Consider the following 26,628-nt stretch of genomic DNA (forward strand, 5'->3'; position numbering starts at 1 on the left):
ACAGAAGAAGTATTAATTAACCCTCCTATTATGTTCGTTTCTGAGGTACAGCCAAATTGTTCATGGGTCAATTTGACCCAGGGAGTGTTTAATCATACAATAGTGTCAGAAACCAAAAAATTCCTCCAAAACATTTTTGTATCTGATTAGTAACTCCAATACTAACCATTTCAATCAATATTTGTGCAATGATGTTTTATTATTTCTCAAAAATTAAGGATCGATGACGATAACCTACTCATTTACTCATTTGGACATAAAAAATGGAATTTACATTTTTAATGTCCACTGAAAAAAACCTAAAAATAAAAAACTATAATTTCCTTGAAATTGATCTTTGATAAAATTTTTTATATTACACTTTTTTTTTTTTCAATGGGTGATCTTTAACTTGAGACACACATACTGTTCTGGGTCAAATGGACCCAGAACAGATAAAAATCATTTAGTCATGCAGAGAATATTTATGTTTTCCTCCACTCCTGCTGAGTGTCCACTCAGTGTGGGTGGAGTTTGTCCACGTGAACAGAAAAGATTCCTGTCAAACGTTGTGTGAACACCTGCTTTCTCGCAGTTTCCTAGTGAAGTAAAGAGAATAGTGAGAAAGTCGGCTTGTGGGCGTGCACATGCGCATGTAGGGGTGTGGTGGGGTGTGTTTGTGTGTGTGCATGTGTTGTGTTTGTGTGTGTGTGGTGAAATATGGTTCATAGCTGCAAGGAAACATATAGAATTGGACATTTTTTAATCTTCTTTTGCACTTTAACCTGACTACCGGGTCAAATTGACCCAAACAGTATCTATGTAAAAAGTAGACCTAGGGGTTGGTACAAATGTGTAAAATGAATAAATTTTTAATTTATTTGTAGCGTGCACCTATTAAGACAAATAGAAAAAGTTTCATGCAAAAAAGAATACTTCAACTATTTAAAAAAATATTTTAAACTTTAAAACGGGTCAATTTGACTCCCAACATAACAGGAGGGTTAACCAAATTTGCTTAAATGTTGTATTTTTGCAAAAAAAAAAACAAAACAAAAAAAAAACAACTGCTGGAAGTATTTGTGAAACAAAAAAACTGTGACTGAATTGTAAACAAAATTTCATCAAAGTTAACTTAAGTTTGATCTTAATGTTGCTGGATTTTGTAATTTAAAGTGTTTTTTGAGTGTACGTTTTGTATAAACATCCGGCAAGTAAACACATGAGTGAAAGCAATTTTAAGTGAAATTTTGAGGGGAAAGTGAAGTGTTGGATGAAACAAACAAGCAAATAAACAAATATTAGAAAAAACACACACACAAAAAAAACACATAGTCTTGAAAATTAAGAAAGCTGTGTGGTTGGAAATATGTTTACAAAAGACAATGGAAAAATCTTCAGATAAGTATGAGCCAAGCGGCCAAAGTCCAAACAAAAACGGGTAATTATACAAAATGTCTCTATTTAGTTCCAGGAACCCACTGTTCTCAAACTTTCTAATGTTTATGACAGGTGAAAAACAAAAATAAGAAACATCACAGTTATAGAACAAAACTGCATGAATCTTTGTGTAAAATTAAAGCATCTTTAGCAAAACAAACATAGTAAATGAATAATAAGAAAAATTTAAAGAAATTTAAATCAAAACAAACTACTTCAACTATTTATAATCTAAGTACACATATAAACCTACTAGCTTAAATTTTGAGTAAGAATTAATTTCATACTGCAAGAAAATTGGGTTAAAATCCACACAATTAAACAAAAAAAGTTATATCTTTCATTTAGCAAGGCAAAAAAGCAAAACCCATGTTGTGTTATGAATCTTCAGTTGCTTAGAATGAATTACAGATTCTTCTTACTGCTATACTCTTACATTGAAAAAAATATTTTAAGAAGGTATTATTAAAATAAAACACATGATGTATTTTGTCTGTGTACCGTATCTAATTAAATATTTGACTTTTGTTTGTTTCACAAATACTTCCAGCTCAAAAATTTTGCTTTGCACAGATGCTATGGAAATAAAGTTACACATTTTTTTGTTTAACTTACAACTTTTCACACTCAGCAAACCCACGTAGGCTCAGAACTAGCAGAATATGTCCAGTACTTTCTGTCTTTTTTTGTTGTTGTAAGATAATATTCTGATCACAATTATGAGTTTGTTGTATAAAAATCAAACCAATCTTCAGCTGGCCTTAATTTAATCAGTAATTATTATTCATTTCTGGTGATGAGATAGAAAATAATTAGTCAAATAATGAGATGGTTTTTGTGGTAGATAATAATATATTTAATAAATAGTGACTGGATGATTCATATTTAAATTAATTAATAACATTTTTAGAGATAGATTTAGATGAATGAATTAGGGAACTCCTAGCAGAACGATACATTTTCCAGAAGTTATTACGATAAATGATAATATTGTTGTTTTGAGACCATTTTGAATATCAATAAACTTTAATTGAGGAAAGAACACTTAACTCTGGAAGATATTTTAAATATTCAAAACAAACAAACAAAACGACCAAAAACAATAAAAACCACAAACAACCATATATGTATGAAACGGATTATGACGTCATACATTCAAAATATATTACCCTAATCATCAAAATGGAAATGATCGAGAAATGATCAGAATGATCGAAATCATTTTGATTTACCATGCGATTAATTTAAGTATACTGCTTTTTGCAACAGGCTTATTCACAACCAGAGTAAATGGGAGCGCGCGCGCACACACACACACACACACACACACACACACACACACACACACACACACACACACACACACACACACACACACAGCACAGCACAGTGATGTCACGGAGGGGGAGTTTGATTTGGGACGGGTCTGTGCGCCGGACGCCTGGACGGACACTCACTGCAACTGAATGATAGTTAAATCTCCTCTTTTAAATCGGGATTTTGTGGTTAATAATCACCGAACTGCGTAACTCCAGTACTTCAGGTCCCCAGAGAGAAAAGTTCAGGCTGCTTTTTGGTTCTGAACCATGGAAGCCCAGAGGAAGCGGACAGCTTATCGCCACTAGACCCCGTGGAGGAAAAGAATGGACCGAGTGAAAACTGACCCGACCGAGGTGGACTGATCCCCGCCATGTCGCCCTCCTCTCCCTGCCAGGAGGGCTACAAGCCGGCGCCGGCGGCCCCCGCGCCGCCCGTCCCGCCGCGCAGGGTCCGGAGCAGGGACGAGGGCTCCGGAGGGAGGACGCGGCGGGCGGCCGCTCCGGAGAGGCGGGTGAAGTGTGTGCTGGTTGGGGACGGAGCGGTGGGGAAAACCAGCCTGGTGGTCAGCTACACCACCAACGGATACCCCACCGAGTACGTCCCGACGGCGTTTGACAACTTCTCAGGTAAAAGGAGCAGAGCTGGGCAGAAAGCCCGAAAACTGGAAGAGTAGCGACGCTTCAACATATTTTTACTCAAGTAAAAGCAAAAAGTAGCCATCCAAGAAATTACTCAAGTAAGAGTGAAAAAGTATTTGGGGGGAAAAAAGCTACTCGAATAACCGATTAATCATTTAATATTTACAAATTACAACATCAGACAGACATTTTTACTTTTTTTTATTTTATTTTACATTTAGCTGTAATTATTTAACAAATACTCCAAACACCTCAGTGTCTCTGTAAACATAAATGTGAATTTAAACACATATCATAACTCTGTGTTAATAATTATGGTATATTATTTTTTTATCTTATGATATTTGGATTTAAAGTTCATTTCTTTAATAAAACTTTTCTATTTTTGGCTTCATTTGAATGATTTCTGTGTTTCTGCTCAGCGGTGGTGTCAGTGGACGGACAGCCGGTGAAGCTGCAGCTGTGTGACACAGCAGGACAGGTGAGTGAAAACACACACACCGCCTTACAGAAGTATTCAGCTTCTTCGCATTCGTCTCATTAAAACCACAAACTCTAACATTTCTAATTCATCGCTCTAAAACGGACGTAGACGAAGTTTTCAGATGAAAATCTTAAAAGTGTGGCATGTGTTTAACATCTGTATGTATTTTAAGCACTTTAGCTTATCACCGAGTGAGAATAGGTTCTCACTTGGATTTAGGTTTGGACTTTGACTAGGCCGTTCTAACACATAAAAACCTCATAAAAGCCTTAAGTCTTTTGCAGCTTCTAACAGGTTTTCTTACAGAATTGCGCCAGCCGTGTTTAATCTCATCCATCTTACCTTCAACTCTGACCAGAGGCAGAAAAGCAACCCCTCAGCATGATGCTGCCACCACCATGTTTTGTGGTAGCGTCTTCCACACAGTATCAGTGACTGCTGTGGCTTTTTTTTTTTGTTTGTTTGCTTTTCTCTGACTGAGACTAAATTACTCAAAGGTGGATTGTTTATTAATTAGGATTGTCAGTTGTTTGCATTGGATTTTATTTTTGGGCTTTAGAGTAAAGGGGGCTGAATACAAAGACATTTCACATTTAGCCAGCTGCTATAAATTAATCGCATAATAAATTTAACTGAGCTCAATAATTAATATTTCTTTGAACAGGAAGTTTGTCTACAGAGATTTGGTTTCGTTTATTGTTTTGATTGTGTGTGGTTTTTATTTTATTTATTGTTTTTGATAATTGTATTTATCTATTTGGATACTTAAACATCTTCTAGCTCCATAATTAAGTGTTCTTTACAAAAGCTTATTGATATTTGAAAGGGCAAGCTTGCATTATTTTACCATTATCATTATATTACTTAAAAATGTTCTCAAAACAACAGTTTTATCATTTATCGCGATACGTTGTGGGAAAATGTAATGTCCAGCAGAATTTGTTATTGTCACAGTCCAGTCACTTTTTTAGGTTTATCAACCATGTTAATAAGATGTTTGATTTTCCTTTCACTACTAAAGAATCTAATCAAATCTCAATAAAACAAGTTAAACTTTAGTGTTTTAATGTGACAAAATTCTAAAACAAATTCAAGATTTTATAAATGTGCTGGACTTTATTGTGTTGTTGGGCTGTTATTGTGTTGTTAGAGCTTACATGGCACCCATTTATGGGTTTTTTCCATTTTAAAGTTTTTAAGGTTTGGTGCTATGAAACAACACAGGATGTGTGTGACCCGTAAGGGAAGGGATTTTAAAAAAAAGTCTGGAGCTGAAATAGGACACTGTGAGGTTGTGCTTTCGGATGGTTTTCCCCGTCTCGTCCACCGGGACGTTTTCACACAGTGGCAGATGAGTTTTCCTCTAGTTTTACTGCTAGAGAGCAAACAGAGCTGTTCATTGAAACCAAGTGTAGTGGAATTATAAAATGTCTTAAGTGAGGTCAGTCCTTGTCCAGGAAGCTATGTTTGATGGGTCTTTCCCTGGAAAGAAAACAATCCCTCGTAGGCAGGAAGTGATGTCATTTTGTCCACAGCTGCAGCAGATTGTCTTTAGAAGATAGTAGAAGATCCATATCATGTGGGACAAGCAGCTTCTGGTTGGAGGTTATGAAACCGCTGTTCTCGGCTGAAGGAAACTCAGATATGCCCGGGATGCCGAGCTTCACGTGTTTGATAAGAGAAACAAATACTTTAAAACTCACAGGGGGAAATGAAGAGCTTTAGAAATGGAAAGAAATCCTTCCTAGTCGATGATGGCACAAGAGTTTAATCTATCAACATGTAAATACAAGATGTATGCACAGAAATAAAGGGAATAAACAATATTATTATCACAAATATGACCACAGATGAATAAAGGATGAGGAGGAAGAGTTTTTGAGAGACCGCAAGGAGAAATAATCAAATTTAATCATCTATCAATAAAAAATATCATGTTGTGGCTATCAATTAAGTATTTACATTTCTCATACTTCACACCATCTGAAGGTTTGAGATCAGTCTAAATTTCCCTGGTTTTTCATTTAGCACAAATTTATATCAGTTACATCTCTTTTTGCACCTCTAAGCATTTTATTTTGTAGCAACTGGGGAAATTGAATTGAAAAGGCTGTTCTATTACATGCAGTTTCAATTAAATACATTGAAATGTGTGATTTTAATTTCACAAAAATGCAGATCTAGAAGATGCATGCTGACCTTTTTGTCTGAATTTCTATCATTGAACCAAAGTTTGCCTGATGTGGTTTGGTTTCGTCCCTTCTGTCCTCCAGGATGAGTTTGACAGGCTCCGTCCGCTGTGCTACACCAGTGCAGACGTCTTCATGCTGTGCTTCAGCGTCGTCAGTCCCGCCTCCTTCCAGAACGTTCCAGAAAAATGGGCCCCAGAGATCCATAAACATGCCCCCTTCGCTCCCCTCGTCCTGGTGGGGACACAGTGCGACCTCAGAGAAGACGTCAAGGTACGCAGTTTTACTCAAACGATAACACAACAAGCAAATTACTGCTTCTAATGGTATTATAGTTAAAATATAAACACATCCGGATGAGAACTGGACGCCTCTCTAGAGTTGCAAAAGCCTGGAAAATAGATTTTTGGGTAGCCTGGTAAAAAACAGCCCTTGTCCAATGCTTTGCTGAGTACAGAAATAGTTGTTTTTTTGGAGATGTGAACTACAGGGACGTATGAGGCTCATTGTAAATAGCAAAAAAAATCAAATAAAATTGAAGTCAAAAATTGCTAGAAAACAAACTGAAGTTTTGAGATTAATCTCAGAAATGTAGAAACAAAACTGGAACTTTCTGAATTTGAAAAGTAAAAATTTGCTAGAAAATAACTCAGACATTTTGACATTAATCTCAGAATTTGTTTTCAGAAAAAAACTTGAAAATTTCCCAGTTTCTTTCCTATAAAATGTCAGAATTTTTTGCCAGAAAGTTACTCTTTTAAATTGATCTAAGACGCTGTCATAGTGATCTCTGTTGAAGTTTTAAATTTTACCCAATTGCTAACATTTGTCCGTGGCGTCTTTAATGCACCAGATCAACGCCAAGAAGCTGAATGGATATTCCCTGAGCTGTAAACAACTGACCTCCACTGCGAAGAGAGAAGTGTCCGTCCAAACATTATTGTTAATTCAACATTTGGAAACAAAGCCAACACTGCCACTGGTTAAACTACAGGCAAACTACAATTCTAAGTCAGCGCAGAAAATCAAAGTCATTGTTCACAACTTCCCCTTCTGTTTGCTGATTGGTTGAATTCTACTGGAGAAATCAGTTTCAGTGGGAGAAAGTCCAGACGGAGTAGTGAAGCCAGTTTTCAGGCAAAGTTTTTTTTTGGTATGTAGGCAGAGGAAAGGCTTTAGCTGCTCAACTAACTCGCTCACTCTCTGGTTGCCTAGCAACTCACTCATTCTTTGGTTACCTAGCAACAGCCTGTTGAGTAACTGGTTCCGCCACTCTGCCTTATAACTGCTTAAAAATAAAAACTGTAAAACTGGCAGTATCTCAGATATTTAAGACAAAAAACTAATCAATAATTATCAATATAGGCAATGCTTATATTATGTGAGTCATGTCGTCCATTGGAATTTGCATTGTCAGTTTTTAGCCACATTTAGCATTTTGACTAAAAGGTTGTTCCTTCCTCAGGGCTTGTCACAAACTGTTGTGGTTCTAATGTGACGAAATGTGGAACAGTTTGTGGAGTGGGGATAATTCTCCAAGGTAACTGCTGTCGACTCCTTCCAGGTGCTCATCGACCTGGCGAAGTACCGGGAGCGGCCCGTGGACCCTTCGGATGCCCGGGACTGTGCCATGGAGATCGGAGCCGTGGCCTACATGGAGTGCTCCTCTCTGACCCAGAAGAACCTAAAGGAGGTGTTCGACACGGCCATCCTGGCCAGCCTGCAGAAATACGGCTCACGGAAACGCTCGAGAGGCAAACAGAAGCACCGAAAAAAGGCAAGGCAGACCCCGGACAAGGTGAAGAGTCTGTCCAAGTCCTGGTGGAAACGGTACTGCTGCGTGGCGTAGAGCAGACCTGGGACTGGATCCGGCTCTAATTCTGGGCTGGAGTTTTAAAGAAAACTATATAAAACCCTGACTGGAACGTGGAATATTGTGGATGAGATTTACTACTGAGCTTTGAGTCGCCTGGAGGATTCTCTGGTGTTTATTCACTTAGACTGGTTAAACACCAGTTCTGTTCTGGGACCAGTAAAAGATGTGACAGAGTCATATCCAGGTTGCTTTTCTCTGGATTTCTGGTCCACAAATACCAAGGAAAAAATAAACAAACAGACAAAACAACCTGCCTTTTTATGCATCCCAGAGGAAAACTGGAATCTTTGTTGGATGTAATTATTATAATCGATGATCTAAGCCAAACAACACACTGTCAGCTGACTGTAAATTGTTCCCAATTCTGGACTGGTTTAAAATAAGATCAGAAAGAGCTGCTGATAGAAAGAGAGTCGCCCTCAGAGCAGACTTTGTCACGGAGGATTTTACGACCCAGACAAGATCGCCAGACACACATGAAGTCAAAACAAGTCCGTCCTGACTTTAATTCAGAGCCATTGTTACTCTGATGAGAGGACTCGTTGAGTAACCACATCCTGATTTTACACGTTCAGTTTTGATTATGAATCAGCTTTTTGTTTGGTCTTAAACAGAACAATTTGTACCAAATTCAGGCTTAATTTTTTTATGCAAGCGCTCAAATCATATCTAATCTTGATACGAACTCATGCACATTTTTGTCCTATCAGAAGACACAAACTGTTCCCGCTTTGATCAAAACTGAGATTTCCAAACAACCCACATTCTTCATATCTTTTTTTTTCTGTAGCAGCAAACAAACTATTTCATGTCTCTACGTTGGAAGGTAATTTATCATCTTTTCCTCTCAAACTCATCAGGACTGACAGTGAAAACAGAGCGATGCCGGTTCAGGTTGGTTAGCTGTGAAAACGGGATCATTTCTTCTACACGTGTTTGGCTTGTAACTTAAACAAAGTGGTTTCAAACATTTCCACTGCTATATGTGATTTATCCTTTCAGACTTGACTATGAGCGTTTGCTGAATCAGATCCTCCATGGTTAAATCTAAAATTAGCTATAATTAATTCATAATGCATTTGGCTATCTTTGTTTCTTAAGAAAAATCTATTTTCTCTGTTATATTACTGGATTTTATTGTTAGTTACTGACACTCTGTCTATAACGCATAAATAATCTATAAACCTGGTGTTTTTCTCTTTCTAATATTTCATCAACTTTCTAATATTTCATCAAATGAAAACCACAAACTTTAATGTTTTCTATTTTTTGCGACAAACCAAGATACAGTGATGCATCGATAGGAAGAACAAAAGTAAATCATCGTTTCAGTTTGTTTCAACAGATGAAAATCTAAAAAGTGCGGTGGGCATTTGTGCCCAGCTCCTCTAAGTCAACAGAGGGGATAACAATGCATCAAAAGACGCAAATAAACAGTTTGTTTTTAAATAAAGAGGCAAACATTTTATTGCCTGAAATGCAGTAATAGCATTATTTTACTTATAGCAAAGGATGCATCTGCAACTAAGAAAATACAAGCATGTGAAAAGCTCAGCCCTTTTAAATCAACTTAATATCAATAAAATGTAGCTGATCTATTGACTATTTTTTAAATTAATAATTGGACAGCAAAAAGTGATTAATATGAGATTTTATTTTACAGAATTTGAACCAGGTGAAGCTAAACCTGCCACTTGAATAGTTCTGGGTAAAACATATTTACAAATAAAAGTTGTTTTTTTAAAAAAATCTTAAATGCCAAATGTATATATTTTTGTACAGTTTTGGCTTAATTACTGCTGTTTCTGATGCAACTCAATGGGTTCACTGTGTCGATGTTTAACTGCTGATAGCAAATGCTTTGTGTGTTGCAGGGAGAAAAGGCATAATAGGTTATTTGTCTTGTGAAGCTAAGTGGGCCAAAGGTCACACACTCTTATGATAGCTGGCATTTCCTGTGTCAAGTTTAACAAGTTAGTTTTGTATTTAATTCACTCCGGTTTAAACGTCTTAGCAGAACAGTGGCGTTAATCGTGTTGTTCTGTCTTGTCTTTCCGTGTCAATCAGCAGAAAACGCCCGACTTGTATTTTAAAATGACCTTAAGATGAGATGCTCACGTTATAAACTTTTAAATACTGTGATCCCGTAGATTCTGCTTTATTTAATCACCACAGAAGCTACTCTGACCCCAACTGATAATAGTTAAGCAATGCAACGCGCTACAACACTGGCACAAATTCATTTGTGATGCCAACTTTTGAGGCTATGAAAGGTTAGAGGGTTTCCCTCGTTTTGACTTCTTCTCAGGTGGTTGCTGCAGGGCTGGAGCAGGATGACAGACGAAGGGCTTCGTAACGTAGAGCAGATGGCTATCCGCACGTGGAGACAGAAAACAAATGTGATGAATGTTGGGGTTTTTCTGTTTTGTTGAAAGTAAAGCATGATTATTCTTTGTTGCTGTTGTTGAGGTTTGTAGAACTGTGTAAGAGCTAAAACTTCATAAATCTGTGACTTTGATTTACTGGGCGTTGTTGTGACGGGCCTCCGCTGTACGTATGTTTAATACGTGACTCAGAGACGCGGCGTCAGCCAGCTGGTGTTTGGTCTCATTGGATGTGAAGCAAAGAAACACAAAAATACACATAAATACGTCTGATTTAGGGCACAAAATGAAACTGGTCATTGTATTCATCTATGTCCAGGGCCGAATTTAGAAGGATAAGGGCCCGGGGCTAGAGCCGGTTTTGGTACCCTATCCACAAAATTCCCCCCCCAAAAAAAACAAGCATCTTACACATGAAAATTACAGGTGATGAACGGTTAGGCCTATACATCAACAGGTTCAAAACCTCCCATGTGAGATGGACCCATGTTTGTCCCAAATAGATGCACTATAAGTTCAGAATTTTCAAATATTTGAGTGTTGTATACATTAACATTAATATCAATCAAAAAAATACCAAAACAACACATTTCAGATGGGCTTATGAGTTTTATATAAGCTACAATGTAAAACATTAATTCATTACAAAAATCTTTGGGGCGCCCAAAACATGGAGCCCTGGGCTACCGCCACTGTAAGCCCATTCTGAGTCCGTCCCAGTCTACGTCCTGTGACTGTGAGTTCAAACAAAAACAGATATCTAATCTGAGGACGTACAGATCTTACAGGGGCCACCAGCTCAGAGCCTCGTTCAGAAAACCAGCCGACCGCAGCCTGTGTGTGAACCACCACTCCTGTTTTCACTGGTTAAAAAACAAAAACAGACAATACGCTGCTGCAATCGGCTCATCTCAAGCTTGTCGTCAACCTGAAAATATCAGTAAAAGGAGGATGTGTTTGTACAGATCTGTTATACTCTGAGAAATAAAGAATATTTGTAATAAAGACGTGTGGTATGTTGGTACCAAGAGCTGAAACCTGCTGAGGAGGTTGATTTGTAGCACCAATGATATAGAAGGTAATAAAAGGCAAAAAATATATAATAAAATTAAGAAATAAAAAATAATTAAAATGAACACAGAAAGTAAGATTAAAATACAAATTTAAAACACATTAATAGGTGAGATGGTTAATGTTTTAAATGATTTAAAGGAACTAACTGCACATCTCAGTTTCTTTAATTCTAGTCCTGGGAACACTACATCACCAAGTCTGTTAAAAAACTAGAAAACTAAATGGTTCATGTCTGCGAAGCAACTCTGAAATATATTTACACTCAAGACAGTGATTTAATAACTGCTGTAATTGGATACATTTTCTTGGTTTTGGTCAGGAATGTTTACTGGTTTATGGTGATTAGCTAAATGCTCTCTAACCTTAAATCTGCAACTTTTGCCTTTTTGGAATCAAAAGTTTTAATACACTTTAAGCTGGGAGAAGTTAGAGCTGTTGAATAAAAGTGGCCCAAGATTAGAGCCTCCCACATGTGATCTTTATTTGCTAACATTCAAAATGACACGCTGGGGCTCTAGTTTACCAAATGAAATCTGAACCAGTTTGGCATCAAACAATCTGGACCCAATTTTCCAGTAGCCACATTGGTGTCCAAACTTTAATCAGGTGTGGGCGAAAGCCAGCTTGGAAAGTAGTGAATATATTTTTCTTATGAAAAAGGAGTACATTTGTAGATAAGCTGTCTTTACTGAACAATGATCTTTGCCAAAGTGTGAGTGTTCAGAGCTCAGAGCAACCTTGTACCACCATGTAGCGAAAGCTACAAAATGTTACTGAGATAAGATGAACAAGTTTACAGTACGTGTTATTTCTCTACCAAAATGACTTAATCATTTCTCAACAAAAAAAAAAAAAAAATACAAAAACTAATCTAAAGGAAATTATCCTGTAAAATGTTTCTAAAGAAAACACCTTCACTGCAAAAACACAAGTATTTTAGGTCTGGTTTCTAGTGCAAACATCTTAATACATTTGAAATAAGTTTCAGCAAGATATAGGAGCATTCAATCAATCAATAATTTCTTAATATTGATCAAAAAGTTTTAATTCCACTGGCTGATAAGTTCACTTATAAAAAGATGTTTTTCCTTGTTATAAGTTAATTAATCTGCCAGTGGAACTAAAACTTTTTGATCAATATTAACAAATTATTGATTGAAAACACGCCCTTATATCTTGCATAAAGATTATCTATAAGTTAGTTTGGTCTTATTTCAAATATATTCAGATGTTTGTGCTAGAAACTAGACCAGATACTTGGTAAGATTTTGTGTTTTTGCTGTATTTTGATTATTTCCTTTCATTCTTAGCTCAAACATGGATTCTTCTGACTTGTTTTGGTGCTGCGGAGCTTGCTTTTTAAAGTCAAACAACCATGCTGCGCTCAGCTGAACATCAGGAGAGATGCAAGCCACGCTTGAGGACGTGAAGATACAAACACAAGTGTACACACCAAACACACACAGAAAGTCACCAGACTGCAGTCTGGATCACTGTGAGGAGACTCCCTGCTTCTAGGCCTCCGTCGTTACACAAGAGCTTTATTTTGAAGGCTGTCCAGTGGTGTTTGGTGAGGGGTCTGTCTTTCCTCTGGGACGCAGTGTGTATGTGATTCACTGCGTTATCAGACAGCAGTGAATCATGAGAAGACCGACTTTGTTCTGGTTACATCAGCTGTCCTTCTAACTCCAGTCAAAGCTCCCTGGTACAAATTAAGAACAAGAAGAGGACTTTTTCTTACGCGTTTTTAAATCTGCTACAAATCAATGACACATTCTTACTTACAATGTCCAAAAAAAATAATATCTCCACATAACAAAGCTAAAGGGCCTTTAAAGGCAGCACAATGATGCTGCAGTTTTTCTAAAGCAGCAAAATCGCTAAAATAAATCTTTTCATAACAGTTGGTTTCCAACATCATGCTTTGCAGATATTTTATCTACCTTTAATTTAATAAAACATATGATTACTCAAACCAAACTCAAAAATACATAAATATTTATCCAGAAAGTTTAACTTTTACTTTTTTAATTTAATTTTTCCATGTACAGGAAGGCAGGGAAAAAAAACACACAAAATAAGTTTTATAATTTATTCTGAAAAGGGAAACATAGAGTGTAAACACACATATTTAAATTGCGCAAAAGCTAGCATTCAAATCACAGTTTAGAGATTCAGTTCTGGCCGATTGTATAACTTTATAGCCTCTGTGTGTGTGTGGGTGTGTGGGGGTGAAGGGGTGTGTGTGTTGGTGTGTGTGTGTGGCGGGGGGGGGGGGGGGGGGGGGGGGGGGGCGTGTGTGTGTTGTTACGTAATATAAAAAAGAGGTTTAGTGACATCAGTGCTTTCAAGCAAAGCTGAAATACAACCCTCTGTTTTCTAACAAGCTGTAAATTCAATCGACGTATGTGTGTGTGTGTGTGTGTGTGTGTGTGTGTGTGTGTGTGTGTGTGGGTGTGTGTGTGTGTGTGTGTGTGCAGGCAGCTGCTGTGTGAGAGCCGATGTGTGTATCGACTTAAAGTAACGAAAGAAAGTTGGAGTGGAGACAGCAACACATAGGGGAGAAACCGAAATGAAGGATACAAAAAAACTCAACCAAATTAACAGAAAGTAGCAACAGTTACTAAAACACGATTAACCAAAGGGAACTGAGTTTTCATGTAAACATAGCAAACATTTTCTTCAATAATCAGTCGATACAGCTGACGATTTACACAGCTTCCACTAAGTAGCTTTAGCTTCTGCTAATTCAACATTATGAATGAAGAAAGCAACAAGTGGTTTCTGGATGGTAAGTCAACAACAAAAAACTTGTCTTTACTAGGAGCCAAAGCGCACACAGCGGTAAAACCAGCTGACCTATGCGTTGGAGTTCAGCTTGGGTTGCTAGGTGACGGGGAAGACTTCACGAGGGTTGCTAGGTAACGGGTTGGGTTTCACTGGGGTTACTAGGTGAGGGGCAGTATCTGCTGATTTGTTACATCCATGAGGTTTTTGAAAAGCCTAATTTCCAGACCCCAAAAAACATCAACTTATTGCCAAAAACCAGAGTTGTATTTTACTTGTTACATTTACTCAGTTATATTTATTTTAGCAACTTTTTTTCTTAAATGTTCTATTAGGAGTATTTTTACTACGCTGTATGTTTTACTTTTACTTTAGTAATTTTATCAGGAAGTATCACTACTCTTACTTGAGTAAAATTTCTACCCACTGAAGGAAGAACAAACATGTTTTGATCAAAAATTCACCAGACTTAGACACACACCTGCTGTTTTTATTAAAGGCTCATCAACATTTTCTTTTGCCTGATTTTATTATTTTTGTTATTTACATAAACTATTGTCATTTTAGTCCTTAAAATAAATTTTTTTTTAACTTCATATTTTGGTCTGTCTGACTATGTAATTTTTAAATACTAAATTACTGATAATTTAATCAGTTGCTCAGTACTTGAGTAGAATTTTTACCAAATACTTTTTTACTCTTACTTGAGTAATTTCGTGGATGGTTGCTTCTTATTTTTACTTTAGTAAAAATATGTTGAAGTAGTGCTAGTATTGCTTGAGTATAATTTTTGGGTACTCTGCCCATTGTTTACATCATCCCCAAAACAAAAGTAAAAGACCTGGTGATGGTCCTGCTGCAGCTGATAAAAGTCAATCCAAAGTTTTTCACCTACAACCATGAGCTGAAAGGAAGAAGCAATTACCCGAAAAGCCACATAAAAATAGATTACAGTTTAAAAGCCCTCAGGGACAAAGAGCTCGGTTTTTGAAGACATGTCTGGTGTCCTGATGAAATTAACTGTTATAGTTAGAGGAACAATGGAGGAACCTCATTTCCTCAGTTTTTATTAAAAGTTTTTAAACGTTATAGTATTTTAACTTAGTGTCATTCACAGCTTTATAGGGGTAGAAATGGTCATGTTTCAGTTCACTGTGACCTTTTGTTAAGTGAAAATGATTCCAACATATGTTTTTAATCTAATAAAGCGCTGTGATGGGTTAGTAACCTATTATCTTGAAGGACTGTGCTTGATTAGTATTTCTGTAACTCTCTTGCCTAATTTACACATAAGAAGTTACCGTTTTTCATTATTTTTGATTAACGAGCTGCGTCACGTCCTCAAGCAGTCAATCTTTGGCCAAGACGCAGCCCAAGAGTTTAAATCAGCCGCTGTAAATGAAAACATCTGCACAGGAAGCTAATTCTGCTCTATGCTGTTAATCGCTTCATATTGAGAGAACCAATGAGTTTTTTGGGGGGGGTTTTCACATCAATGGTAAAGGTTTGAAATGAATTTAGGTGTATTGTTCCTACCATATAAAACGAGTAATTTGAGGCCTCGCCAGGTTTCAGCTATGGTGTTATTTTGAGAGTCTGGAGCTTTTCTGTAAATCAGCTGCGGTGACAGCTGCACTTTCAGCAGGGTTAGATCCTCTAGAGCAGTCTTTCCCAAACTGGGCCACTGGCGGCCCGCCGGCGGCCCATAGTGGTCCGCAAAGTATTGCATGTAGATATCAGTTTATTTGCCATGACATTGGCTCAAAGTTAGCGCATCAACTTATTGTGTTTAAAAATAATAACAATAGATAAATGGCTTAAAACTAGGTCACTAAAAAGAAAAACTGAAGATGCTGCTGGACAGTTTCTCAGGGTGAGTTGCAGAACTTTTGTTTTTGAACATTACGATATGTAGCAGATCTCGGGCTGTGGCTGTGCTGAATGAGATATGACTGTAACGAGGCAGTGAGCAGCACTGCACTCCATGCTGACTAACTGCATCTTAACACCTAAAATTTAATTACGGTATTTATGTTGGCTGTCTAATGGCTGAAAGAACACGTCTGTTTTCGCCAACACAACTTAAGTCTGTTTTTCTTTTCTTGTCTTCTAAATCACAAATAGTCCTAAAATGTTATTAATGCACACAATACTTGTAGTGAGGAACGTTTTTGATTTCCATATGTTTTCGATCATTTGAAAGCTAAGAATACAAACTTTCATCATCTGTAAATAACTCAAAACGTCCCTAGCTGACGTGTTCAGGGCTTTATTGTGGCGAGTCACATTTATAAAACATAAACAATATTTCTTAAAATGAACAAAGGAAACAACAATAAGTGAGTAAAGAGACTAATATTTTAATTTCAGGCTGTATATATGAAGATGTTGTGTTACTGAAGGGGCAATTTCAAGTTAAGTGTTTGTTAAATGGACTAAAAGGTCATTGGGTGGCAAACGTTTGAGAGATTGATCTTGAGCTTCCAGGCTTTCCAGTCAATACATTCTGACTAATCAATAAAAGCTGTTATGATCCAGAAAACAGTTCTCACTCAGCTTGTTTTTATGTTGAAGCAAACGCGTAGGAGAGGGAGTTGTGTCCCCAGCTGTAATGTAAACACAGCAGTCAGCTGTTGTTAAATAGTTGCTTCGCTCTGCATGCGTCCCAAGCTGTTGCAGCCAGACAACTCCGTATGTGAACTCTGAACACGCATCCTAAAGCAAACACAAGGCAACGCGAAAGGGAGCGGTGAGGACGGGGTTTCATGAGGAAATGCAAAAAGAGAGGCGAGAAGATTTGGAAGGACTCAGAAGATAAAGTGTGTTTGAATGACTGAACTGAGATAAAGCACTTAGGCAGCGGTTTCTCTTGCTCAGTCAAGATTCCTGAAGGGTTTGTCAGCCTGAATCTGTTCAGTTTAAAGATAAGAGTTAATGTTACAGGAATCTGCCTCAAAGCAGTGTTCACTTTCAATTAAAGCAAACTATGTAAAATCGACAAAATAAAACTCAATAGGCAGACATCCGTAACTGAAAAAAAAAAAAACAGAAGTGAAACGTTTATGAAAGTATGTTAAATGTTGGTAACATGGTAAAACAAGAAATACCTACAAGACAAAGATACTACAGCATCACCAAAAAATACATTTGCTGAAAATTTGTCATAAATTAGCTAATCAGCTCTCATAACTTTCCAACAAAGTTCATTTTCAAATATACGTAATTGATCCCAAAGGGAAATTAAATATTGTTGTAATGTCTTCATTCAAATTCTTCAAATAGTTATTGTAGATGTTGATGGCTGTTGGCAGAAAAGTTGTCCCGTAGCAGTCTGTATTACAGTGAATTTGAAGAAACCTCTGACTGAAGACTCTGTTTTTCTAAGACAGTCTCATGAAGATGGAGGTCATGATTTCCAGTGATATTTAGATATCTGACAACTTCTTTTGATCGTCTCTTTTTCTTTTCAAATCTGTTTACACGTTGCTTAGACAGAAAACAAAGCTGTTTTGATGGACATTTTTGCCCCCATGGTCAGACCGGTAATGAAAACAAGAAGACTTACAGAAAAAAGACAAAGGGAATAAACCACCAACTTAAAATAAAAGCAATAGAACAACTCCCAACCCCCCAAAAGTCACATACTGTGAAAAACAAAATCTCTTATCACAGAGCTAAATCATCCAAATGGAAGTATAAAAACCCTCAACATGTGAATTTTGCATTAAAGGAAGACATCCCATTTACAAATCTCTCTCCGTCTGACATAAACACAGACTTCTGGGAAACAGGGACTAGTAACTGATCTTTAGAGGTGGGTGAAAGCAGCCTCCCTCTCTGGCCTCCTGGACCAGATGTAACCAGCTGGTACACACAAACACACACAGTGACCAGCAGGCTTTTGGCCAGAACCTTTGTCCTTTTATTTCAGCTGGGCGAGCGGACTCATAATGGAGCCAGAAGAAGGAGGCCCAGTTTCAGCTGTGCTTCAAGACATCTTTATGGGCGGTGAATCTTTGCTATAGATGGCAACAGCTCAGTTCTACAGATGAAACTTTTCTCCAAAGTTAAACACCGGAGGAGAAAATGTTCTGTATGAGAATGCGATCTGAGTTTCTCACAAGATGTTCAAATCTGTTTGTTTAACCCAGAGCATGCAGCTGGGGAGAGAAAGGGAGTGATGTTGAAACTCTCAGAATGAGGGGAGTTGGGCTCATCCCTGAAAACACAGGGAGTCTAATGTGTTTCTGCTGAGTCCTCGGTTTGTTACAGACACGCCTAGTTTGGTCACACCCGAGAATGCAACAGCAGCTTTACTGTTGTTGCATTCTCAAAATCCAGTCAATTTTGAGAAAGTCAGAACTGATGATCAAATGATTATTTTATCAACGGAAGAGCTAGATAAGAACAAATAAAATAATTACGATTGTTTTTGTCATTTCTTGTTATGCACAGCTCAATACATTAGGACAATTCTTTCGATTAACACAACAGTCAAATTTTTCTAGCAATATTTCAAATTACTAAATTTTACTACGTATTGGATCGGAAAGGAAATCGCTGGCTTCTGTTTATCGCGGTAGAACTCTGTTCCGGTACCATAGCTACCGTAACAAGAAACTTACGATAGTTACAATAAACAAAGATAAATCTACTCAGTTGGCTTTTACATTTACTGAAGATTATTACTAAAACTTTTAGTGTTAAAGTTATCAGAGGCACATCTGTCATGAGACAGCTATTCATATGATCGTGTTTTTGCCGCATATAGACCACCGAGTTGTCGCTGATGCTCTCTAAACAGGTCACAAGACAAACAGCCGCAGTCAGAATTAAAACCTTTCAAATCACAAGATCTTCTTAGACTAAAATATCCTGTCCTCGAGTCAAAAAGTGTCTTTTAGTCGTAAAAGTGAGTGTCTATGGGTTATGTGTTGGTCTGTTTGGGCGCTATGTTGGAGTCAGAGCAGCTTCCTGCAGCAGAATGAGGAAGTTGTGATTCTCTGTGGTAATGTGTATGACGGCTGAACAATGTGTCTTTCACTGACATTTTCACCACAAAAGAAACCTCACTGTTGAGATGTAATCTCAGTAATAAAGTTAAAGTGCTTGCTCCTGAAAATGTTTAAATTAGGTGAGCATAACTAACTCTTAAATTAATTGTGAAAATCTGTAATTTGCACAATTAATCTACAAATTGTAGATTTGTAAATTAAATTATTAGATTCAATCTACAAATTAAGATAACTTTTTAAAATAAAAATGAATTTATTTTTATTTAAAATAAATTTTAAGTAAAATTTATATTTGTTTAAAGATTCTATTTAATGTTTTAGAGACCAAAATCATTACATAAAATACTACTCATAAAGTGGATATCTGTTTAAATTGTAAATCTCAGCAACATTTAGAATATTTTTAAAAGGTTGTAGGATGTAAACATTACCCCAGGCTCTTTGTTGTTTCTGTTCATATCTGAGGCACTAAATGATCACATTCTACACTCGTGACCAGACTGAATGGAGGAGATAAACGAAAATGTGACAGAAAATAAAGCTGCAGCAGCATCATGTGCCAAAACGATCAGAGTGGACAGGAATGAGGAAACTACATAAATGTTTGCTAGACATCTCTGGATGTCGAGATGCATTTAAAGCTTTAATGAGGAGAAGTGATGAATGGCATGACAAAAAAACCCCAAAACATTGCAAAGTCACATAATTATTGTTGTTTTTCTTTTGCTTGTGAGGAACAAATGATAAAAAATGATTTTAAACTGTATTCTATTATATTGAGAATCACGCTAAAGTTTTCAGATCCAGAAAGCAGGAGCAGGTAAAGTATTTACTGGGAAAGCTGGAAAAATGTAGCGTGATGTAAGAGCTACACAATGTCAACTCGTCACACAGCTGCTGGTTTCCCAGTATCTCTTATCTGACCATTACGGGAATGTGTGGGTTTGTCCTGCAATACAGGAAGTGCATCAGCTCCAGTATATACACTGCATGAGTGTGTGTGTCCAGGGGTGTTTGCTAAAGTTTGTGGTTTAGGTTTTTATTAGGGTCTGCACTGGTGAACTCTACAATGGTTGATTTAAAGCCACTAAAGATTACAATAAGGAATCTAAAACTACGCAATGAAATGAATGCTATGTATTTGTCAGTCTAACATTTACAATAGGGCTGGACGATATAGCTGAAAAACTTATCACAATAGAAGGGTTTCATATTAGTCAATAAGGATTTAGTATTTTGTTTTAAATATTTGGAATGCTGCCGAACTGGTGGCGTGACTTTTCCTGTTTTATCCACAGTCTTTTGTTTTTAAGGAATTATGAGGCAAGGGGCAAAACCTGAAATGGCTGCTGTGTCAGTTACTGAACAAGTTGTTGCTAGGTAACCAAAGAGTGAGTGAGTTGTTGCTAGGTAACCAAAGAGTGAGTGAGTTAATTGATTCCACCAACCTAGCTTAACCCACCAGGAGAGGTTGAGCAGCGAAAGTTTTTCCTCTGCCTACATCTCCCAGAATGCCGTGCGGTTCTGGATTGGAGTTTGGTGACTATATATCAGATACATATTGCACGCATCGATCGTGATATATATTGTTATTGATTTATTGTCCCTAATTAACCAAATGTTGTGTGAACTAATGAGCCAAAAAGAAAACTTTTTTTCAAAGGTGTGTATCTTGTAGCATATTATGAAAAAAAATATTATGAATAGTCAAAAATGGTGGTGGCAATATTATGGTGTGTAGCTGCTTTGCTGCTTTACTTCTTCAGGATCCCAAAGCTTTGTCGTAATTTCTAAAATAAAAAATTTCTACCGTCTTCCAGAAAACCCTGAAGCAAACTAATTTAGCAGGAAAATGATTCAAAACACACCAGCAATTCACCTTTCAACGAATAGAACGAAGGTTTACTTAAAAACTTAAAGGAGTAGTAAAATGTTTACAAAGCAAAGATATTTCAATTTTTACAGGCATTTCATCACATAGAAGATAAAATGTGATCTTCTATCACATTTTATCTATCATACATTTGATCATGTATCATCAAATGTATGATACATGAATCATAGATGATTCATGTCTCATACATGAATCAAAATGTTTCCTCAAGCAAAATGCTACGTCTGGTAAACATTAGAGAGCAGAAAGGCAGGATAAGTTTTGAATAAGATCATGTTTTTTTGGTGTGGCCTAGCTAAAGTCTGACCTTAAATCTGATTGAGATTTATACTTGAAGCCTTCCAATGTGACAAAATTAATACATTTTAAGAGTTGAAAAAACCAGGCAAATAGATAAAGCTGACATTTAACTCAACATCAAAACACGGACTTTGTTTGGCTGCATTTTGTATTTACTCAAGTTATTGTTGTCTGATATTTACAATGTCTCTGATTGGAGCAGAAGAAATCTGCAAAAGAGCAACTACATTTTCACACAGGTTTCTTTTCTGTGCATTTTTACCAGGATAGTGATCTGAAATGTCAGATGAATTTGGTGGGAGAGGATGAACATGAGGACAGGAAGGGAGGACAAAGTTATCAGAAAGGAAAGAAAAAATTAGAGGCTGCAGAGGAAGGATGAGAAGGTGAAGGAAAGGGGAGACGGGAAGTGGATAAAAAGTTGAAAGATGGTACCAAGTGACGGGAAAGCGGAAAAGATCAAATGCATTCTGGGAGTTTTTCCACAACTATCAGTTTATCTGGCATGCTAAGGCTGACAACACACAGCAACAGGAAGTGAATGATGCTGATGCGTCCGGCTGACGGCGGCTATCTGAATCCTCAGCAGATTCAAGCATCAGCAATAAGGTCCAAACTGATAACACAGAGTGGGAACATAAGTTTAGACTTCCAACTCCTCTGAATATGTAAAACAAAAGTTTTTATATTATGCTTCAGGGTGTTTAGTGTTTTTTTGTACATGTTCAAAAAATAAACAAAATGTTACTCATGCAAGTGGATATTCTGTAAGTAAATGATCATTTACAACAGGGAAAAGAGAGAAAATCAGAAAACACAATGTGGCTTTAGGAGTTTAGAAACATGCTATATGTGTATCATGCACAGAGGAGAGGAGTGTGGAAGAACGTTTTGCAGAGACTCAGGATACTTTCTGAAAATCTCAGTGTGAGCACAGTGCTTTTAAAAAATTAAACATAATTCAAGATTTTAAAATTCCACAACCTTGTAGTTTTATGTTTTATTTTAATATCATAAATGTGAAGTTTGTCAAAATGTGTTTATTTATTCTTTGAATTAATGTAGTTTTGTCAACAAGTTGCTTCTTCAGACATTTATTGCTGCTTTAAGTTCTGTGACGCTGCTCTTGGCAGTTGGTGGTTACCATAGCAACCGGTAACTGACAGCTCCTCCCCCCTTCTGTTGCTATTTGTACCTGTGGTACTATCAGGATCAGCTCTGTGTTTTCGTCACAAATATAATATTTTAACATATATTTTCGACAAATTTAATAAAATAAAGTGTTTAAAGAGTATTTTTGCCATGTTTTGTATATTTGTTTTATTGTTTTCATTATTAATGTTGTCCATTTTAGCTATGTTTAATTTGACAAACGTTAACTGCTGCTAACTGCTCATTGGGAGATATTGCTCTGTAGTTTGTTCAGAGTTATTTATTGTATTTTATTTAATGTGTAGAGGCAGAAGCTGCTGGACAGATGTTAACCAATAACTTGATTTCCTCTTTTCTTAGAATAGAATCAGTGAACCTGAGCGTACCTGTCGTGAAGTCAACTTACTACTGGACCTGAGACGAATATCTATATATATATATATATATATATATATATAGCATTATTAAGTCACGTTACAATGCAATCCATGGGCCCAAACAGCCTCCCTGTTGTCCTGACCTGTCACCCTGTGAAAACATTTGGTTCAATAAGAAATAAAAATAAAGCTGACCCTGAGGTGCCTACACTCTGAAAATCCCAAATGATGCAGGACTGGAAAACAGCATGCAGTCATAAATGATGCAAACCTGACAATAAGGACTCAGCCAGATTGAAGCTGAGTGGACTCAAACTTCTTCTTAATGCCAGTCAGTACTTTGACTGTCCTTGTGTGACCACAGGAATGAGTCTGTTTCTTGTGCCTTGGTTGCAGCATTGCTGACGCCCGTGCTGAGTGAAGGCAGCAGGGTTAGTGCAGTTTTTAGGAAGGACAGAAAAAGATTGTAAGTCTTGATGAAGGCCTTCAGTGTCTGAACTACAACCTGTTATTGTGGTCCAGCTTTCTATATGAGACCCGCTGGCGAGACAACACACAGAGTTATATGAACAACTCCGGGTCCAGTTTGGTCTCCTGCGGTTCAGCCCGACCCGCATTCAGGTTTAAGAGTCTGGAGACGGGAACAGATTCCTCTGCACACACAGCTGGACCTCTTTAGAGTTTGTCCATAGAAACAGCATAGAAAAGTAAGTAACATTTATTTACATATCAGACATTAAAATCTGCTTCAAAAAGACAAACATAAAAACAAGAATATAAAAACTGCTAGCCTGGTAAAAACCAGCCCCTTGCTCTATGCTAATTGCTTCGTACAGACATAGTTCTCATGTGACGTCACGCATTACGTGACCTTTGTAACTGACAACCGTAGCAGGAAGTTGCTATGGCAACAATAAAAAAAGCCACGAGCTCAGTACTAGTTCTGGTCTCCTCCCTTTCTAACTAATAAACAACATAAGTACAACTATTACTCCATTACAATTTTTGAGTACACTACCCGCCTGTGTAATACTAACAAAAATGTTAGTGATATTTACTGTAGCACTTACTGTCTGTCAAACTAGCAAAGATAGCTTAGCTAGCCTACATGTTACTACATGCAACCAGAACCTTGTTATTCATGGGAAGCGTTTGTAGGTCCTTTATATGTTTAAAACGATTGCTTCTTGGACTCTACTTGAGTTTAAAATTTTATCCAGTCGCTAACGTTTGCCGTGACGTATGTGATGCACCAGTTCAACGGTATGCGTCTTACCGGAAATTGCCTGCGCTGTGAACAACCATAAGGTATGAGACTGACAGTGGTCCGTCCCGCCCCTTCCTGTTTGCTGCAGCGAGGTGTACTCGGAGAGAGTAGTGTTGATCTGAACATGGCGATTATTCGCGTTAACTCATTGTTTGGGGGCGTGGCCAACACAGACTGAACGGCTTTGTTTACTTCCTCTGGTGCTATTGCTAAAACTACAGACAGACTACAACTCTAAAACAGTGCAGAAAATCGACGTCATCGTTCACAACCTCTTCTGCTCGCTGAATGGGCCAGTAGAAAATCTACCAGAGTGAATCCACTTCAATTTAAAAAAGCTAATTAAGTTAATAAAATGTAGCAGCCCAGTTAAAGGCCTGTGGGAATAACAATATCTTTAGCTGCTGGATGGTGGAGTTTTTGAGTTTCAAAAGTCAAACTCAGAAATGTTCTTGTTTTTTGTCTAGAAAATCTCAGAGACTTTTTTCGGCAGATATTTACTCCAGTTTAATCTCCAATGGTCCTTCCTTCTTACATAGGAAGGAACAGAAACCTATGCCAAAATATGTCTGTAGTTCTGTTTTAGGAAGAATCGGGACAAACAATGCCACTGAAACAACAAAATTGCTCATCCGTGCATTGAAAACCAACAAAGGAAGTGTAAAAGTGTGTAAAAGGAAATGTGTTGGGGTGTGTTGGGAGCCATTTTTAGATCCCAAGGACAGTGGATGCTTCCTGTTTGGCTTTCTATTGTTCCTGCAACGACAGCGATCCTCAGGGAGCAGCGTTAGTCTATCCAACATCTCATGGTTTTATAATATAGTTTCATATCTGATGAAACAGGAAGTAGATATTTAGAGACTCATGATTTGTTTTTTTCATAATGGTTTGATGTGACTGGTTTGTTTCACAGCTGCTCTCTAACTGGGTGGAAACCTGCTGACTACACCCTTCATGCCACAGGCATACCTCTGCCCGCTTCATAGCGACATGTTGGCGTTTCATGGACGAACTAAATGATTTTTTTTTATACCGCCATCTGGTGAACAATCTGGGTACAGCAGGCAATAGAGCGCAGAGTGGAGACGCTTAAGCCGGGGATGCCCCCTGGTGGCGGAAAAGGGACATAGTAACTCACCGGTGACTAAAGCAGCAGTAAAAATATATATTAAATACAAGTAGATATGCATACACAGAAAAGGTACAACAAAAAATACAAATGACTAAAAATTGTCTATTTACTGTTATCTAGATGAATTTAGTGTTAATAGTACAACTCTCACCAGACGTTAGAAAAATTTTAATATTTGGTGAATTTTACTTCAGAAGTGAAGGGATTAAGACATCTCAATTGATTTTTCTCATGCAAGAACAATTTTAGGACGTACTTACTTTAAAAAACTTTTTTGGGAACTATAATGAAAAGTCCTCAGCAATGACTGATCTGTTGCATCCAATTAGCACATCGTTGATTATACAGCTCTGGAAAATAGAGCCCACTGCACTGAGCTCCATTGAAAACCTCCTGGTTATTCCTCCAAATATTGGTTTCTGAACTCTTCCCCGAGTTAAAACATTAGTATTAAATAACATGAACTTGTTTTCTTTGCATTACTTGAGGTCTGAAAGCTCTGCATCTTTTTCCTCATTTTTATCCACTTCTCACTTTCTGCAAATAAATACTAAATTTTTGCTTGGAATTTTAGAGACATGTTGTTAGTAGTTCATAGAATAAAGAACAATGTACATTTTACTCAAACATAAACCTATAAAGAGTAAAATTAGAGAAACTGATCTCTTTAAGTGGTTTCTTAATTTTTCCAGAGCTGTATAAAAGATACTCTGCTGCCAGGTAATGACACCATTAAAAATCAGTTTCTTTAGGAAAGCGAGTTGCAAGCATTTGAGACAAACTCGACCTCAAAATAAACTCGTAAACTGGTTACCATTCTTTCAGTAATGAAAACGTGAAACCCTTTTGAAAGTTTGGATCTGCAATAATTCACACATTACAAGACATACAGCCCATTTATTTTGTTGCTTTGTTTCATGCTTAATTTGTTGTGCAGAAAAAAATTCTCAATTAAACCTTTTGTGATTTTAGGTTTTAAAAAATGTGTTATTTTTTGTTCTGTGAGTTTGGACACCTGCAGCTCTAAAAGCTTCAGACAGTGTGTGGAGCCAAAGGACCAAGAAGGAAAGATAACCATGACTGTCCTTATAGCAGATAAAAAGTTAGATAAGTTTTACATTTTTTATCAACAGAAAACAGGTCTTGTCATCTGAAGTCTATGAGGTTTTAATTCTAATGAGAAATGGAGCAATTACTTTGTTAAGCCACGGTCTCTTTGCCTCCGTATAAATATAGTTTATTTAAAACTATATTCATTTTATTTTCTACAAGAAACATCAACCAGCATTTTTAATGCATTCATAAAACACACAGAGTAAA

At 37.2% G+C, this 26,628-nt stretch overlaps 1 protein-coding gene across 1 annotated transcript; it reads left to right on the top strand.

The window, feature by feature from the left end:
• The first annotated feature begins 2,812 nt into the window (after positions 1–2,812).
• Positions 2,813–9,379, top strand: rhoua (ras homolog family member Ua). Its single transcript, XM_028015544.1, has 4 exons — positions 2,813–3,365; positions 3,800–3,858; positions 6,135–6,323; positions 7,615–9,379. The coding sequence occupies exons 1-4, from the start codon at positions 3,110–3,112 to the stop codon at positions 7,897–7,899; spliced, it is 789 nt and encodes a 262-aa protein (XP_027871345.1). The 5' UTR covers positions 2,813–3,109; the 3' UTR covers positions 7,900–9,379.
• The last annotated feature ends 17,249 nt before the right edge of the window (positions 9,380–26,628 follow it).

The sequence above is a fragment of the Xiphophorus couchianus genome, chromosome 4 (assembly GCF_001444195.1).
Source record: "Xiphophorus couchianus chromosome 4, X_couchianus-1.0, whole genome shotgun sequence".
NCBI lineage: Eukaryota > Metazoa > Chordata > Actinopteri > Cyprinodontiformes > Poeciliidae > Xiphophorus > Xiphophorus couchianus.

Bases quoted from the DNA above. Each gene is read 5' to 3' on its own strand.
- rhoua (XM_028015544.1), top strand. From the start codon at position 3,110: ATGTCGCCCTCCTCTCCCTGCCAGGAGGGCTACAAGCCGGCGCCGGCG. The intron at 3,366-3,799 runs GTAAAAGGAGCA...GTTTCTGCTCAG, and splicing joins GGCGTTTGACAACTTCTCAG to CGGTGGTGTCAGTGGACGGA. The intron at 6,324-7,614 runs GTACGCAGTTTT...GACTCCTTCCAG, and splicing joins ACCTCAGAGAAGACGTCAAG to GTGCTCATCGACCTGGCGAA.